The sequence below is a fragment of the Apostichopus japonicus genome, chromosome 15 (assembly GCF_037975245.1).
Source record: "Apostichopus japonicus isolate 1M-3 chromosome 15, ASM3797524v1, whole genome shotgun sequence".
NCBI classification, from domain to species: Eukaryota; Metazoa; Echinodermata; class Holothuroidea; order Aspidochirotida; family Stichopodidae; genus Apostichopus; species Apostichopus japonicus.
In genome coordinates, this window is record NC_092575.1 from 7,127,964 (window position 1) to 7,146,224 (window position 18,261).

The following is an 18,261-nucleotide window of genomic DNA, read 5'->3' on the forward strand; positions in this document are numbered from 1 at the left end:
TAGGCTATAAATTTGTGTGTGTGTACAAATTAATTCAATATTCAATACATAGAAAACAGGCGAACCCGGCGATCCAGCGGCGTTGCTTACAACCTTTGAGTCAGTCGGCAGTAAGTCCTCAGTCATTAAAAGACGATTTGAGGTATAATTTTAGGTTTGATATATCACCGTAGGAGGCGGTGGGGCGGGGGGTGCGGGTGGGGGGGGTTATACAGCCCCCAACCAAATATTTTTGTGAAAATTCGGGCAATATGCTGAGAATTTTTCGGGCATCTACTGGAAGAAAAATAAATTGCAATGTGTTTTCCAATGGTTAAACTTATATTATTAATATCATTATTATTGTAACGACCTCCCAAAAATTCTAACCAATATGGAAGGGTAATAACACGGCAAAGTGCTGTATGTTATTCGCATGCGATGTAATAACCGATGCATGCCTTTATGATATGAACATTAACATGTTGAACGCGCGCGGAGTGCGCCAAAAATTTGGGTTGTATTTTTCGGGCAAGTCGTTACAGCCCCCCCCCCCCCCCCATCATATTGGGCTCCTACGCCTATGTATATCACAGTTCAATACATTTGAAAGATATCCACCTATAACATTTAATTCCTACAACTCAGCTCGGTTCTTTAAAGCTATATATTGATGCTGACGTCAGCTCCACAGAGCAGATTTATATTGTATAGTTAATCCATTGTTTTATCAATAATAATAATAGCTCATCAGAAACGTTTAGCTGAAGGCAACAGAGCACCATTATGTGCCATTAAACACCATTTGTCCTTGACCAAATTGTATTGTTTTGTAAACATGTAATCGGAGGCCGTAAAAGTATTAGACCCCCCTATATTTTTTCCTATTGAGTATTGTGTTGCATCTGATGAACTGATGTAACGGAACTATTTATTGGGACTTATAGTTATCCACCTAGTTTTAATTGATGAACTTGAGATGTGTATGCCTGAAGGTTTATTTCTCCAAAACTAAGAGTGGTATAGAAACGTAACACGGGACTGAGAGCAGTGTATCCTTTAATTATATTTCCAACATATCAAGTTTAGTTTTGTGCGTAAAGGTATTTAACACAGGCATACTCCATGTTATTACCCCATTGATTTACACACTAAATCGTCAAAGTAGGCTAATGCGTTCTCGAACTCCTTGTAGAATGTTCTCACTAGCTAAACCCTACCTATGATTGCACAGGTGACAAATTGGCGATCCGTGCAGCACCATCAGTTTTCCGTATATCATGACCATGAATATGTTGTTCGCTATGGTGTTTTCGTCACTGGTAAACAAACCTCTTCACAGTATTGTAAACAATTTTCGTACGCTGTTCCTGGGAGGCCTAAAGTGGTCTAAAATTAAATCAATGTACATGTGTATACTCTGACCATGGAGGTAAAAACCTCCATGCTCTGACATCCAAGCCACAAAAACAAAACATCTTGTTTGACTGACATCAGTGGTGCCGGAGCGTCCATACAGTCAGCTTTTTACCACTTTTTACTTATTCGCGATTATTGACTTTTTTAATGCGCTCTCATCTATACCGGCCTATTGACATTTGTCACATTTTGTTCGCGATGACACCTATATATTCTTCGTTTATCTGCAAATTAGCAATTAGGCCAGGAAAGGGTCAACCTTTAGTGGCGCTCCGCTTAAATAGTGTCGAAAGCACCCCTACATACAATTCTCGCCCCCCCCCTACCCCGACCAATACCCCTAGCTCCGCCACTGGCTGATATCAGATGAAAACAGATGTTCCCTGATGCTTATCTTCACTTTTCAGGTGGATTGATGTAGACTATACATGGAGTATGTATGTCGCTTATTGGAATGTCAAAGGCATTAAATTTGCTGATATATATGTTACGCGAAGTCAATGGGACAATAAAATATGTATTTAATTGCTTGGATTGATAAACAAATGGTTCTGAGTTAGCTTGTTTGCCAGGCTGCACCGTGATTGTGTTATACATTTACTGGCCTGCAAGTGATAACAACGAGTAGACTCCTACCTGCACACACAACGTTTAGGTATTAGGTGAACGTGGACGATTGTTTTAACAGATAGATGCTCCCTCGATATCACATTCACTGTGAGCACTGTGTATACATTTATATAAGTCATCCAGTTCAACGAGTCTAACTAAAACTCATTCACTGTTGGGAGACTACATTGGCCGTATAGAGTGTTTTTGTTCTATGTTATAGTTCCATTGGACAAGTGCTCATCAGTGGCAATTACATTGTTGGAAGAATTGCGTGTGTGATTGTCGTTGATTGTGTTTTACAGTAGCTGAAGGCGGAAAGGTACACTAAGGTTAGTATAATCGAGAGGGAACTGTTATACCGGTTTACAACTCCCTAATTGTATAACCATAAGGGGTGTTACTAAAACCATGGAGCTATAAACAGAAACGAATGACAATTGCGTTACACATAACGAATGACAATATGTTGTACACACTAAAAAATTGCGTTGACTAAAACGAATGACATTGAATGACAGCACAGACATTTGCTTCAACCGGATATCACAGTTCAGACTTCGTGGGTATATAAAAGCCACGCAAACCGAGTGGACGCGAAGTGCGATGATTACAGATCTAGTTAAGTACGGACAAGATACAAACACACCTTATAGTAAGCGAAATTGTAAGTCTGATTTTAAAAAGTAAATTTAACGTCATTTAGACACTAACAATCCTATAATCTTGAAACTGCTAAAATTTTCAGGAAGAGTCCTTATATTTCTATAAAAAAGTGATTTTTTTTTTAGGTGGGGGGGGGGTACAAAAGGGACTGGGAAAAGGAGAAAATTTGCGTCAGTTATGGAGCTACTCTGTAACAGTGGCGTAGGGAAGGGGGCAAGGGGGGCGCGCCCCTGGCGGAAATTTTCCCCAAAAAATCGGAAAATTGGGGTCAAAATCTCAAAAATCCGAGTTGACATTTTGCGCAGAAAACCAATAACCGCATTTACTCCACTCCGTTAATCATTATATCTCTTCTCACCACCGTCCTTCGTTGTCATTCGCTGTCATTCGCTGTCATTTGGTGTCATTCGCGAATGATAATTAACCCTGTACAAAGTCAATTGTCATTCGGTCATTCGCTGTCATTCGTTTTAGTTTGTCCATGGAGGTAAAAAAAACTGTTTTTACCTCCATGGTTTGTCCTACCATAAGCCAGTGGTAGCTTCCTAGTATTGGTATCAATGTATTTCCTATAGCCTGCGTTAACACCGCCGGTTTTCCTTTACACGTTTATATGCACACATCTGCGTTTGGAAGTTATCCACCTGGAATCCACAAACTGGTCCAACCAGCAATTATTATGATTTTAGTATGAAATCATATTGTTGGTCCTGTCACATACTGAGACTATAGTGCTCATGGGAACTAAGTTGGGAACTGTAGCCTAATCCGTAGGACTATTACGAATAGGAAATTCAGTCGAAATTAGTCACAGTTCCACATATTCCTGTCGGAATCTGGGGTGGTCAGTGTTGGGTGGGGTAAGGACAGAGGGATACAAGGGGTGAGACGTCAGAAAATAGGAAATGGTTACGCCTGCAATATACCTACAAGTTATAGAAAAGAGACTTTAGGGAGATAATGTAATTTATCTCTGACTCAGGCGTTTTAACTTATCAGTTAGGCTTAGGCCTATATGAAACTATAATATGAGATAGCGATGATACAGGTTCGTTCGTAAATAGGCCTAATGAATACCTAACTAAATTACTCGAAGACTTCTATTTTCCGTTTCAGCTGATTAAATATTCTATATTCGAGAAGCTTTAGCCTATTCACTTGCAACACTTGAAGACTCCATTATGTATGACTGTATTGTTGTAGGAGCTGGTATCATAGGCGCATGCGCAGCTTATGACCTGGTCAAGAAAGGGAAAAAGATACTTGTGATCGATCAGGTAAGTTCCGTAACAAATCGAAGAATATTACAAGGATTCGAGTTAAAAGGAAAGACTTTCGAAAGGATCATATAGTTAAAATGAGTAACTTTCCTAGGCCAAAAATACCGCGGTCAAGAAAAAACAACCTTGGAGGGGGGTGGGGTGGTTATCCTGTCCATCTTCCAACAATGTTTCCTTCTGCGCAGATGCAATGGAAGTTTTATCTAAGCCCCACCCCACTTTCACCCCACCCTCACCCACCCTCACCCACCTTACCCCACTTTATTTAATAGGCCTACTTGATGAGAGAAACGTTTACCAATATTATTAATCACATGCTTACTTCTTTCGCTATATATGTATTTCATTTCTTTCATCTTTTACTTTTTTCTTCTGTTTTTGTGTGTGTAAGTTTCCTCTTCCACATTCTCGTGGTAGCTCACATGGCCCTATCAGGACACTGTCGCTTACCCACAGAAATCCAACGTTTGAAAGGATGGGGCTTGACTCCTTCTCAATGTGGAAGCATTTAGAAGAAGAATCAAACACGAAATTACTAAGGTAACAGAAAAGGCGGTTTCATGAATCTGCTGCACCCATGCGTTATATAGTCGTTCACAAAACTAGATTTACACCTAATGCTAAAGATTGTTGTAAGTAAGTGACGCAAAATATGCCCACTTCAATTGTGTTTTGAACTCACCTTGATGTTTGGTTTGTTTACATCTATTCTTCTACTGTAATTGTTTCGCGTGTGCAAACAGAGTGTTCATACTCTAGCTCTCAATCTAATCCTAACCTTTGATTGTGTAAATACTACATGATTAAGTATAAGAAAGGTTATCCATTCAGGTCAGAAGGATGGCCTACTTTAGAGGGTTATGTATGTATGTATGTATATGTGATCTTCCCGCAAGCAGGAACTCGAGAAAGAAGCCATGGAGGCTTGTAGACTCGCAAGCTGACCGAAGCCAATCTCTCGGCACACATCCATTTAACGTCCATGTCAGGAAGTTGTTATTGAACAACACCCTTGCCAGACGACACACATTGCTGTCGGCGGGGAATCGAACCGGGGATCTCATGACTGGGAGACGCCGGCGTTAACCAGGCTATACACTCCGCCTTTAAACCTCCGTTATACCTCCGTTACAATTAAGCATTTCTTTCTAACTAAATTTGACATCTGAATTTGAAAAAAGGGCATCATCTTCATAACCCTAATTAGCTATCTGTAATCAGTATACTTTGTAACACTTCTTAAGTATATTATGGAACGTGTTTACAAGCAGTGCAGTGATGATGTAGCAAGAGGTTCGACATACATGGTGAACCGACGGTGTCTTTACTGTGTATATAAATTCGGCCCTTAGTTATGATATAGACTATAACTAAACCATGCCGCGTTGAAACCTTACCCTACACCCTATTGTTTGAATTTAAGCTATACATGAGGAAGATGTATGCAGCTATGGGGCGACGGTCCGAAAACGGTGGGGCGCGACTCGAAAGGGGGTTGTGGGAAGTTATCGGTGGGTCGCGAGTTATTGCCATACGTCGAAAAATATGTAAGTCTATTTTTCGGAGCTTACAGGCGGAGGTAGGTTTCAAGTTATTTTTACATAGTCCAATCTAAAATTCATGCATTCTGAGTATCGCTTCTGAGATGTGGGGATCAGGTGGGGATCAGGTGGGAATCAGGTGGGTATCAGGTGGGTATCAGGTGGGAATCAGGTGGGAATCAGGTGGGTCGTGGCTCATTCCTCATGGAAGATCCTGGGTCATGGACCGTTGCTATACATATATGGGGGAAATGAGGGCTTCAGTGGCGTGTGAAATATTACAATTATTGGACCACGTTAGAATTACACTGATCGTGAATGTTTTCTTTTATGTTGAATTGATTTGATTTGATTTTGATTTGATTTATTTGATTTTCCACTGGATATATACATGTGGAGGGAAGTCCTCTAAAAAGCCAATTCAGGCTTAACAAGGTAAAGGACTCCCAGAAAGAAAGAAAGAAAGAAAGGGGGGAAAAAAAGAAAAAAAAACATATATACATAAATGAAAATGTAACTAGTGTCTTAATAAAGAATAATTAATAACATACAATATAAACGATGTATCAATACTGAGAAATTACTTCTTTTTTTAGTGCTTTTCTAAATGTTTCTTTAGATGGTTTAGATTTTATACTAGCAGTTAGATCATTCCATGTCCTCATAGCACGATTCTTTAAACTTAACGTACCAAATGTTGTATTACATAAGTTGTGGTGTGCTTGACCGGCACTTCTAGTGCGGTGACTATGTATGGCGCTGTTAATAGTAAATAAGTCATAAAAGGCTGCAGGAAGTAAGCCATTCCAAGCCTTGTAAAAGAATGTGGCTACATTCAGCCTAACAATATCGTTAAATTTTAATAAGTTGAGCAATTTGAAAAGTGAGCTGGTGTGTTCACGATATTCAGAATGAGTTATGTGACGAATGACTTTCTTTTGTAGGATTTCAAGAGGGTGAAGATAAACATTATGGGTGCCAGACCAGATTATAGAGCAATATGAAAAATGGGGGAACACTAATGTTTGGTAAAGCATTCTAAGAATATTCTGAGGAAAATAGTGTTTCAACTTAGAAATGATACCAACAGTTTTCGCCACAGTGTTTGCAATATTTGATATATGTTCACACCAAGTAAGTTTACTATCAATATAAACTCCGAGAAACTTTATGCTATGTACATGCTTGATAGGCTTACCATCCATTAAAATGTCTTTTTTCCAAGAAAAAGATTTGCTTTTATTGAACACAATGTAGCTGGTTTTATCAAGATTAAGTGAAAGCTTATTAGTTGCAAACCAGTCGTTAAATTGATTCAACTCCATGGATACTATGTCATGTAAAGTATTCAAGTTATTGGATTCGAAAAATATACTAGTGTCATCTGCAAATAAAATAGTTTTTGCAATATTAGAGATATGACAGATGTCATTGATATATATAATGAAAAGAAGTGGTCCTAATATTGAACCTTGAGGAACACCACAGCGGATTTCAGCATAGTCAGACATGGTCTTCTTATACGAAGTATACTGTAAACGTTTTGATAAGTAGCTGTCCATACAGTTAAGGGTTGGTCCTCTAATACCGTAGAATGATAACTTGTTTAGCAGAATACGATGGTCAATGGTATCAAATGCTTTTGATAGATCTAAGAATATTCCAATACATGTTTTCTTCTCATCAAGGCTATCGTATAATTTATCAATGGCATCTGCCAGGGCAAGCTCAGTTGAGTGACCAGGGCGGAATCCATATTGTTCCTTGCAAAGTATGTCATTAGCATCTAGAAAATTTATTATTCTGTTGGACATGAGACGTTCGAGAATTTTGGAAAAGCATGATAGAATAGAGATTGGTCGGTAGTTCTCGTAGATATTGGATTCTCCTTTCTTAAAAATGGGTAAGACCTTAGCAATCTTCAGCTTGTCTGGGAATACCCCAGTGGTGAACGATATGTTACAGATATGAGTAAGAGGGGTGACAATGAAAGGTAATACCTGCTTAACAATATCTGGCTTGAAATCATCATACCCAGCTGCCTTCTTTGGCTTTAAGCAATGATTCGCAACACGTAAGAGTTCCTCCTCCCTGACAGGGTAGGTGAAAATAGAGTTTCTCGTACTATTATTGCTATACATATGGTTGTTTGATTTTGCAGTATGACTGATTTTGCTGGCAAGTGAGGGTCCAAGGTTAATGAAGAAATCGTTAAAACCGTTTGCAATGTCTTGATCGTCGCTGGTTTCGTGATCGCCGTCTTTGAAAACAGATGGGTACGATGATTTCTTACGGTCTTTCTTAAGAACCTCATTGATTATTGTTTTCTATCTTTTTTGAATTGTTTTCTATCTTTTTAGGAAAACCGGTACTATTTACATAGATAAGTATCCATTCAGCGATATCGAAGCACGTGAACAATCTGCTATTAGAAATGGATTGAATTATGCTATGTTGAGTAGTTCTCAAGTCAGACAGATCTTCCCAGGATTAATTGAAATCCCAGAAGGTCAAAGGGGATACTATGAAAAGGATACACAAACGCTGAAAGCAGATAAAGCTATGGCTTGCCTGCATGTAAGTAAAAGTTTAAGATCGCTATCAAATATGCTCTAATGAATCATAAGCGCTCATCTGACCACATTAAAGTTGTTGTCTTTATATACCACTTTTTGTCTCCACGCTCAACTTTTGTCCCCTAAAGTGGGTAACTATAAAAATCAAGTGGATTTAGTATTTTTACATCTGGAGTGCAGTAACTTTAAAACAGAAACCAACTTCATGGAGCGATCTTGATCTAACTCAAAGTAACTATAGAGGAAGCTTTACCGATATGCAGCTCCCAGGGCAGCTGGAAGACATGTTCTTTTCAGTTTGCTGCACGAAGCAAAATCGTCATCGCTGCTTAAGTTTAGAAGAAAACTCAGGCTAGAAACACATGTAGTTGATAATGGTTTAGTTAAACGATCACTTGGGTTGTGTCAAATTAATCTTCCGTAGATAATTAAGGGAAGGACAATTGCCAAGTTTATTTTACCAGTCTATAAAGGCCTTAAACAAACATCAACTTTTTTTCCAAAAAGGATGAATGCCCGCTATTTTGAGATTCACCCTCAGACTACACCCTTAGTGTGCTTTCACAGTATTGAATTTCGGCTTGATGTTGTCATGTCGCCCTAGTTCGATTAGTTACAAAGGATGGGGGTGGGGATGGGGCGGGGAGTGACTAGCGTAATAAATATAAACTCATATGTCCATGTACGCCCATAGGCCACCCAATGACCCAATAAACTGGACAAGCCCCTTCTTTTCATTTAGTGTCATCTCTATTTTTCACTTTTCCTTTGTACAGGAACAAATAAAGGTACACGGGGGTACATTCCACGATGAGGAGAAAGTAGAAGCGGTTATACCAGGAAGTACTGTAACCATCCGAACAAACAAAGGGACATACACCAGTCGATCTCTAATATTAGCCCCAGGGAGTTGGGCATCTCAACTTCTGCAGCCCCTTGGCGTGAATCCGCCCATTCGTGTGAGTTTGTATTTTACATATTCTGTGCCAGCCATAAAAAAAACTGTAGCTTTCATATAGAATAGCATGGAAGATGTGGATGTGAAACCTTAAAGATCTGCTTTATTGGCTCCAATTATAGCACGCTATAGCTAGGAAAGTTTTTGGATTACGTAATCGACCTGCCACGGTCGTAAATCCACCTCAGGCTCCACAATTAGCCTGCATAGCTTCTTAACGCCATCAGGCTCTTTGTGTTAACACTGTGTGGAATTATGTTCATGTCCACAGTGTAGTTAATCATACAGCGTTCACACAATGACCCTCACACAAGAAAAAATATGTGGCAGACGTTGCAGACTAATTGGTAAAAAGAGATCATTTTACGACCAAGGCAGGTCGATTACATAATCTCAAGAAACTTTTCCTTGCTAGCGTGCTATAGTTGGGGTATATATAGCAGATCTTTAAGTTGGTAATACTTTGCTGAAAGTAAATGTCCAATTTACATAGGTTGAATGCACGCTGGGTCATTAGACACACGCTACGTGCGTGCTGGAAAATTACACTAAAGACATTGTATATAAGATATATAATGTAAAGCCCTTTCCTCTCTCTCTATCCGTTTTTCAGTGGTTTACAAGAAAGCCATACAACATAAGGTTGCGATCTATATTTAGGAATGATATAATTGTCCTCATCATGATTGGACTGAGAAAGTTATCAAAAGCCGCGTTCATGCTCCTGTGTGGTGCGATACTTGCAAACCATGCCAGTGTATAAACCGCCGTTGTTCCTTTCCATCATCTTGGGTTTGGTCTCACTTGAGCCATTTTTAGACTGCCTATTCCACTAACTATTACTGTCAGCTTAGAAACCAAAATCTGTTGTTTCTTCTAAATATTGGAAAGTTGGATAGGTTTATAATGATAACAAATACAGTGAAGCTTAGGTGGAGTTTGTATATCCCGATACAGGGCATGTCTCAGCTTATTTGATTTTTAAATCGGAATAGAAACTTGAAAACCATGTTGTCTATACCATATGTTAGACTACATATATATTTGTAATATTGAAGATAATATACACATACATATAAATAAAAATAAAGATATACTCTGCATGTAAGCGTTATGAGAAATGTCAATGGAAAAAAACAAATTCCAGGTATTTAATTAAAGCAACTGTAAATTATTTTTTGACACAGATAAGCAGAGCTACTGTTTGCTACTGGAAGGAACCCACTCCTGGCTTAACTAAAGACGACCCGGTTATACTAGACAGGGGAGTAGATCGGCCGAAAGGACTGAAGGAAGTTTTCTTCGGTTATGCTTTCCCAAGCGATGAATATCCGGGATTGAGAAAAGTGATTGATTTTGCTTTTGTTTCACAACTTCAAGAAAATAAAAGGTTTAATAACTTGGACCTGACTGATCCCAAAGGGATATGTTGCAGTGTACGTAGATGTACATATATTGATGTACATAGATGTACGTATATGTACGTAGATATGTACGTAGATGTACGATGTACGTAGATGTACATAGATGTATGTAGATGTACGTAGGTATACGTAGATGTACATAGCTGTACATAGATAAACATAGATGTACGTAGATGTACATATAGATGTTTATAGATGAACATAGATTTAGATTGAGACTAATCACTGTCCATTACCACAACCGATGGGATATGGTGTCTAAGCTAAATATAAACCTAAAGGATATTCTATAACTGAATTCCGAGACTGGTGATGTGTAGGTGATGTGTACTTCCCTGTGGTTCGTCATACTACCTAACCATTTTGAAGTTTGTCAGTCTTTTTTACATTTACATTTAAAATCTGGATATTACATCAAGACTAAGTAATGGTTGGGTAAATGTCTTTATTCACGTTTTCATAGCCTGTTACTTTATCAGAGTAGCCCGTAATAGAATACTGTTTTATGTACCAGACATTCTTTGCTGTCATCCTACGGAACTGCAATGAAATTATGTAAGTAATGGTCAAGTTCTGACAGTGTTTGAAAGGAAACAAACCTTTAAGGCAAAGTGCCCCCTCTTGAATATTTTTGTACCATTTATCAATAATGTAGATCTATGTGTTATGATTGTCGTTGACAGATCGGAGTGCATTATGGGACACTAACCAATCCTGATGTGCGAGATGCTTGTCCAGACGACAAAGAATTTCTAGAAATTCTCGCTGACTATGTTAAGTCCAGATTTCCTGGCTCAGGAGAAAGACCAAGCATCATGGAGTCTTGTATTTATTCAGTAAGAAGTTTCACTGTGCAACAATGTAATGTAACTGGGTTCGCAATAATCGAGAATGATTGAGATTAGAAAGATTAAAGGAGAAGCGTATGGTGTGGCCACGGGGTCATTGAAACCGCGGCCGATGAAGGGAGTCTGGGGGTCCTCCACAATAAAATTAAAAAACTGTAGAAATCATATGGTGTATTCTGAAGCATGTTTAGACTATACGTTAGGTCTATCGTTATAGTTCTATATAGTTCTATATCGTTATAGTTATAGTTCTATCGTTATGGTTCTATATAGTTCTATATCGTTATAGTTCTATCGTTATACTTCTATATAGTTCTATCGTTGTAGTTCTATATAGTTCTGTCGTTGTAGTTCTATATAGTTCTATCGTTTTAGTTCTATATTTTAGTTCTAAATAGTTCTATATAACTAAATATAAAGTTCTATATATATTGTTCTATATACAAGGTTGTGCTAATAATGACTTTTGTGCAAGTTGAAAAGTGATGTAGGAGAACTGAATCCTGGCATATCTTCTTAAACTAAATTTGGCGAATGTGTTCACGTCAAGTACTTTGTATATGCATACAGTTTTGTGTAATTCCGAAACTTGCAACTGTTTTAATATACTTCTTGCAGGATACTCCAGATGATGGGATTATACTCGACACCATACCGCATCAATCTAACATCGCGTTCTGTTGTGGTTTGTCAGGTTAGTCAGCTGATTAACCTATTCAATTAAAACTGTTTTTGTTCGGTAAAATATTATGCAAATTATACAGTACTGTTATAGATGTTAACAATGCAGGTTGTGTCCAATGAAGACTGGATAACATCTTCTGAATGAAAGACAGACAAAGGAAAGAAACCTTCTTTATATCATACTTTACTCACTCCACTCTTGATACCTCTGTCCGTACACCATACAATTATACAATTACAATGGCATAAATAAGGAGAACATAAAATGAAATGAAGCTCATGTGTTCCGATGATGTAATAGGGTCATTCCATATCAAATCACCAAATTTTGGAGTATGTTGTGGTTCGACCTCTTTTAAAAAAATGACCAAAGTTATTGTATGCTTGGAACACCATGAATTAAGAATATCCTGAAAGTTTCAATTGAATTGCTCCAAAATTGGCCGATTTTTCACACTTTCAAATTCCTAAATTTGTCACCAACGTGACATTTTGGCATTTTCTTGATTTTTGAGGTCTCATTTCTCAGCAATCAAACATTCTATTACCTTTATATTACAGATTACTATAGATTATATCCCAAAGGAATTCACAAATTCATAATATTTGCCATGTACTGTATGCTTCTGGTTTAATTCACTTAATTGAGGGCTCCTCTGGAAAGCAGTGCTTCTTCACTGAGCAGGACGCTTTCTGGTCACTTCGCCCAACAACCATTTCGCCCAACTGCCATTTCGCCCAACTAGCATGGTCATTTCGCCCAACCAGCATGGTCATTTCGCCCAACCTTGTTGGTCATTTCGCCCAACCATTTTTTTACTCATATTCAGTCAGAATAATATCACTTTTCTATTTCACTATTTCAATTTGATTTATTTTGGGTTATATTACTTCGTGGTAGGTAAATAAAGTGATGTCCGTTCGATATCGATCGGAGTCTGAGTTATTTCGGGTATAATGGGAGGATTACACTACTTTAGGCGGTTACGCATACAATGGAAGTTATATTATTATACAAACAAAACCTATCAAACCTGACCTCTAAAACACTGATCCATCCTACCGACTGTAACCACGACTTCAAGTTTCCTTAATATTCGGTTCGTATCCCGTAATGTTAACAATTCCCGAACGTTTCCTTATTAAATTGACCAATATTGAAGTATAATTTTTTAATCAATGTTGGTCGAAATGACCAGCAAGGTTGTGCGAAATGACCATGCTGGTTGGGCGAACTGACCAACAAGGTTGGGCGAAATGGTAAGTTTGGGCGAAATGGCAGTTGGGCGAAATGGTTGTTGGGCGAAGTGACCAGCTTCCAGCAGGACAACCCTCATTAAAGATGACAATAATAAAAAAAATAAAAAAGACTTTACTATAAAATGAATGTCACTCAATACATACATTTACAGTGTGTACATGTGCGCAGAACATGTGTACATGTACAGTGTGTATTAGTGCTAGATGTAAACATAATCCGAACATAGTCTATACATAGGAATTGTACTTCAAGGTCATTCAATCCAATTTGTGCAGATTTTGATGTCATATGTATCGTCTGCTTCTGATTTAATTCACTTAATTAAAAGAGTTGACTATAAAATTAATGTCAATCAATACATACATGTACAAAGTTCATTATTAATTCAAATGTGCAGAACATGTGTGAAACACTTCAAAGTACAGTAAACACAAAAAAAAAACATTTTCACAAAGTTGTGTATAAACTACACAATGTACAACCAAACATTGAAAAAAGATATATAATGTGAATAATATTCTCCATGTTTTCTTAAAGAGACTGGCTATGCTTGCTGGGAAGGATTTAATGGGTACAGTAACCAATACAGTAGATGTAAATGTAAAGGTATTCACTTTAACCAACATTTCAAATTGTTAAACTTTAATGAAAGCACCATATACACAGGTCAGTCAGTTTAAACCTTGCAATTGTTCTTAACCCATTCATAAATTGAGGTAGGTGGAAAACAGGAAGGACCAGCAAAACAAAAACTCTCCAGATACATCTTAGAAAAGAAACTGTTAGCCTTGCATACAACTCAAGCGCTAGTATCATCTTTAGCTGTCTCTTTGATGGATGCACTTTTACCCTTAGAGGATACATAAATACTACCAGTAAATTTATGTGTTTTTATCTGTAACATTGTGAAAATGGCTGGGCTACTTTCATGTTCGGTTGGGATCCATTTGGATAAGAACAATTATTGAATTAGTGCCACAAGACTATGTTTATACCTAATACACATTGTACTTACATGTGCACACAGTCTGTACACATGTACACACTGTACAGATATGTACTGATTGAGATTCATTTATAGTAAAGTCTTTTAATTAAGTGAATAAAACCAGACGCAGACAGTACTTTGCAAATATTATTTGTTTATATAACAATGAAATATGCACAGTATTGAATTGAATAACCTTGAAGTACAATACCCAGGCTCAAATACATGCGGAACATCAAACAAAACATCACACAAAATTTTGTGTAAAATCCCAAACTTTAAGGATTTTTCATTTCAACAAAAGGCAAAGTGCCCTCCTGAAAAGTTTGTACATACAGGGTGGTACTATATCTCTTTGAGAAAAAAATAATCCGATTTTTTCAACATGACTCGTTTTCTTTACTGTACATATTGTGGTAAGTTATCATGGAGTGTCTGCTTCGCTATCTCTCTATCTCTATCTTTTCTTTGAACAGGTTCCGGTTACAGAGCTAGTATGATGGCTGGAAGACTTTTGACAGAATTAGTTTTTAATGAAACCCTGTCCTATGACATTACTTCCTTTCGTCTGTCAAGATTTCCTGGGACTACTTCAACTTCAGCGAAATATTAAAATCATAGATATCAATGATAGTGACGGGGATATTTTGTGATTTAGTCAAACACAGATGTGGTGGATAGCATCAAATTAGCTTGGACAGTTAATAGGGTAATTCGTATGGTGTCTTAATGCATGTGCATGTACAGCATATCAGGAGCTAACGTATATGGAATAGTTAATCCATATAGCTATAACTCATATCTGATGAGGAAGCAACATATCTGCAGAAAATACTGCTATCACGGAAAACAGAAATGGTCTGTTTAATGTTTTGATATATTTTTTTCAAAATTTGAAAGTATTTATTAGCAGTACCTTGCATTTAGACCTAATGATAGACATAATTTGTCTAATGCATCTTAATGAACCATTTGTCGTCGCATTCACCGACCCCACAGCCACACCCCTCTTTTTTTCGTAAAATTGTTGACCCACACCCAGTCCTTCCATAAAGGTTCAAACCACTACCAAGATCAGTTGGGGGAAACTTGGAACCTGTACACACCCCCCCCCCCTCGCCTAACCTTTCAAAACCTGTGCAAGTCACTGCTCTCGAGTTGCCCTAAAAGCAATGCGATATGGTTGCAATTTCATTCTGGACTCTACCCTCTGTCGAAGAAGAATTTAGGAAGGCTAGCATTTTTCTAAATGCATTAAGAGACACGATTTGTATTGGCGATTATCTTTAAGAGATGTTAAACTCATCTTGGAAATATATGAATATTATCATGGTTATATTGTGGTTACACAGTTTTTATGGTTAGGCAAAGTAAGCACGTGAAATAACTGCACGGTAGGCTAGAAAACAAACAGGAGGAACGAGGTCTGACCTGTACCAGGGGCGTATCCAGGATTTTCCAATAGGGGGGGCGCCAGGCATGAATGATCGCCGTCCTGGGGGATGGGTCTAAGGGGAGGGGTGTACAATTTTTGCTTTCAAAGAAGGGCTGAAATGCAAAATGGTGTCATATGCATGGGCGGCGATCCGTACTTCCGAGTTGGGGGGCGGGGATATGACCTTGTTGACTATCTAAGCGTAGCGCCACTATGAGTTGGCGCGAAGCGTACAAGAAAATTTTGGGATTAACAAACCCTCTAGATGGCCGGAAACGGCACTTCCCGAGGTTTCCAAGCGGCATATACCCAACTTTAAAATAGGGATGTCATGTCCGAAATATCTCATAAACAGGATCCAAAATACCTTTTTTTTTAATTTCGAGTGTTATTTTGGGAAAATTGCCCCTGTCAATCTTGTTTCAGGCGCAACGTTAGAATGTTCGAGAGCTCTGTTATATTATTCGATGAAGAAAATGGCCTCATGCAGGCTATTATAGGCCTATACACATGCAATACACAATTACACATAGTTACATTCCTAGGTACCGATTGCTAGGGCATCCAGGTGAAACGTGTATTAAGCATTACCCTGGTTACATGAGATTCTCAGCTGTTCGAGGGAACATGTACGTGTGTAGGCCTACTATAGGGCCTATATGAATACTATGAGGGTGCATATATGTACTGTATCAATACCGTGGGCGCAATAATACATTTTGTTGTTATAGGGCCAATGAAGCCTACAGTCAACTATTTTTGCTTTATAAAGACGCTTTATTTGAAAAGATCGCACTGCGTTTATGGTAGGCGAGAAATGAAGCTAAAAAAGAGCCGTACATTAACGAAGATGCATAAATGTAGGCATGAAAATATTCTTATACCTGGCATTTGGTGGGGGGGGGGGGGATATGGTGCATTACATCCCCTCCACCCATTTTCATGGGGGGATATATCCCCCCTCCACCCAGGATCGCCGCCCATGGCCATATGTGATCCATTCTTCGACCTTAATAATAAGCAACATTTCCAGTAAATATGGACACAAAATGCACAATTTAGTATGGCTGGCATGTCATTTAGTGTTTATAGTGATAATACAAACACAATTACCATCTATGTTTCTGAAACTATTATGCCGCCGAACTTCGCCAGAACCTTTTTTTGGCAAACAAAAAATAAAGCATACGGGAGGGGGGGGGGGGGGTTGAGCGATCACCGACATCTCACATAAAGGTCGTCATCAATTTTTTTTTTTTTTTGCTAAACTTTTTTTTTTTTTGGTGACGGCCAATAGGGGGGGGCGCGCGCCTGTTGCGCCCCCCCCTGGATACGCCCCTGTGTACACTGTTGGCAAGAATTCACAATCTCTCTGTGAATTACAGTTGCTTTGTTGCATGCTGGGATTTCGTTACAACGTAGCTAATGGATATATCATGTAAGGTATTTTATTTCGATACACAACCGAATTTAAGAATACTTTCTCGGGGTATATTTTCTGTTATATGTTTTTTCTTTTGCAATATAAAGTTTATTCAAAACTTGAGTACAACATCCCTGATCAAGGTGCCAAATACAATCAATCTTTCGTGAATATATAAGTATAACGACTATGGTTGTTTTTCGATATAAATCTGTAACTTTGCAATCATAATAGTGTGTGTGCATTTGTATGCGTGAGTCCGTGTGTGTTAGACGCTTCTTTGTAAACAGGATATCTCCAGATCGGCAGCTTGGATGGATCTTAAACTTTGTGTGTGGATGCCCTGTATTAGGATAAAGAAGTATCATGTTTATGGTAGAGGTCAACGGTCATTTGAGGTCAGCAGGGGTGAAATGTGATAACCTTGAAAACACCATATCTCAAGAATGGGATTTTTATTGAATCTAATATTTAGGACGATGCGCCATATTAAGAATATGAACGCTGTTGGTCTGATTTGGACACAATATTGCAAGAGAGGAAACTTGCAAAAGGTGGACCGATAGATTAATGAAGACCCCTTAAAATTCATTTCTCTCAAAGGTTAATTAGACCAGGGAGTTGCTATGGAAACAACTCCCTGATTAGACTTAAGAGAAAGCAATTCACCAAACGAACCCCATACTAGAGCCCAAAGGATCACGAGAGTCCAAGAGACGTATTTCATTTGAAGTAGTAACAATGGTGAATGCCATAGTTACCATTCATGGAGTCCCCCAGAAAAGTTTAGGGAAAGACAAAGTCTTGAGTATAGTAAGGGGATGAAAACAGCATTGGTTAGTTTGGATTTAGGTCTGTGGAAACTGCAGTACTCGCCCTGCATGCAAGGTAAACCATTTGAAGAGGGTTTCCACAGCTACAAGAGGGAAATCGGAAGGAATTGTCCTGAGGTCTTTCAACTGGCAATTATCATGTGAAAACGAAAGACAAGGATAGAGATCCTAGGCCTGATGTACAGTGGATTTGCAGCACCCGAAGACAACCTCGATTCAGCCTCAAGAATAGGAGTCTTTGCTGACAAAACCAACTGACCAAAAATAAACAACTTCCTAAGTTCCTGCCTCATAGAGCAAGCCGTACATTGTAAATTAGAAATCGGCATATAGCAGC

General features: G+C 38.4%; 1 protein-coding gene across 2 annotated transcripts; it reads left to right on the top strand.

Annotated features, from left to right (window-relative positions):
* Positions 1 to 1,954: 1,954 nt before the first annotated feature.
* On the top strand, positions 1,955 to 17,267 carry LOC139980479 (peroxisomal sarcosine oxidase-like). 2 transcript variants are annotated; one of them, XM_071992108.1, is made up of 9 exons: positions 1,955 to 2,339; positions 3,790 to 3,950; positions 4,345 to 4,493; positions 7,855 to 8,071; positions 8,847 to 9,029; positions 10,216 to 10,374; positions 11,136 to 11,288; positions 11,919 to 11,994; positions 14,710 to 17,267. In XM_071992108.1, the coding sequence occupies exons 2-9, from the start codon at positions 3,855 to 3,857 to the stop codon at positions 14,844 to 14,846; spliced, it is 1,170 nt and encodes a 389-aa protein (XP_071848209.1). In that variant the 5' UTR covers positions 1,955 to 2,339; positions 3,790 to 3,854; the 3' UTR covers positions 14,847 to 17,267. The 2 variants fall into 2 exon arrangements, with proteins under 2 accessions (XP_071848209.1, XP_071848210.1); XM_071992109.1 differs by lacking the exon at positions 1,955 to 2,339 and having other exon boundaries at positions 3,770 to 3,950.
* Positions 17,268 to 18,261: the final 994 nt, after the last annotated feature.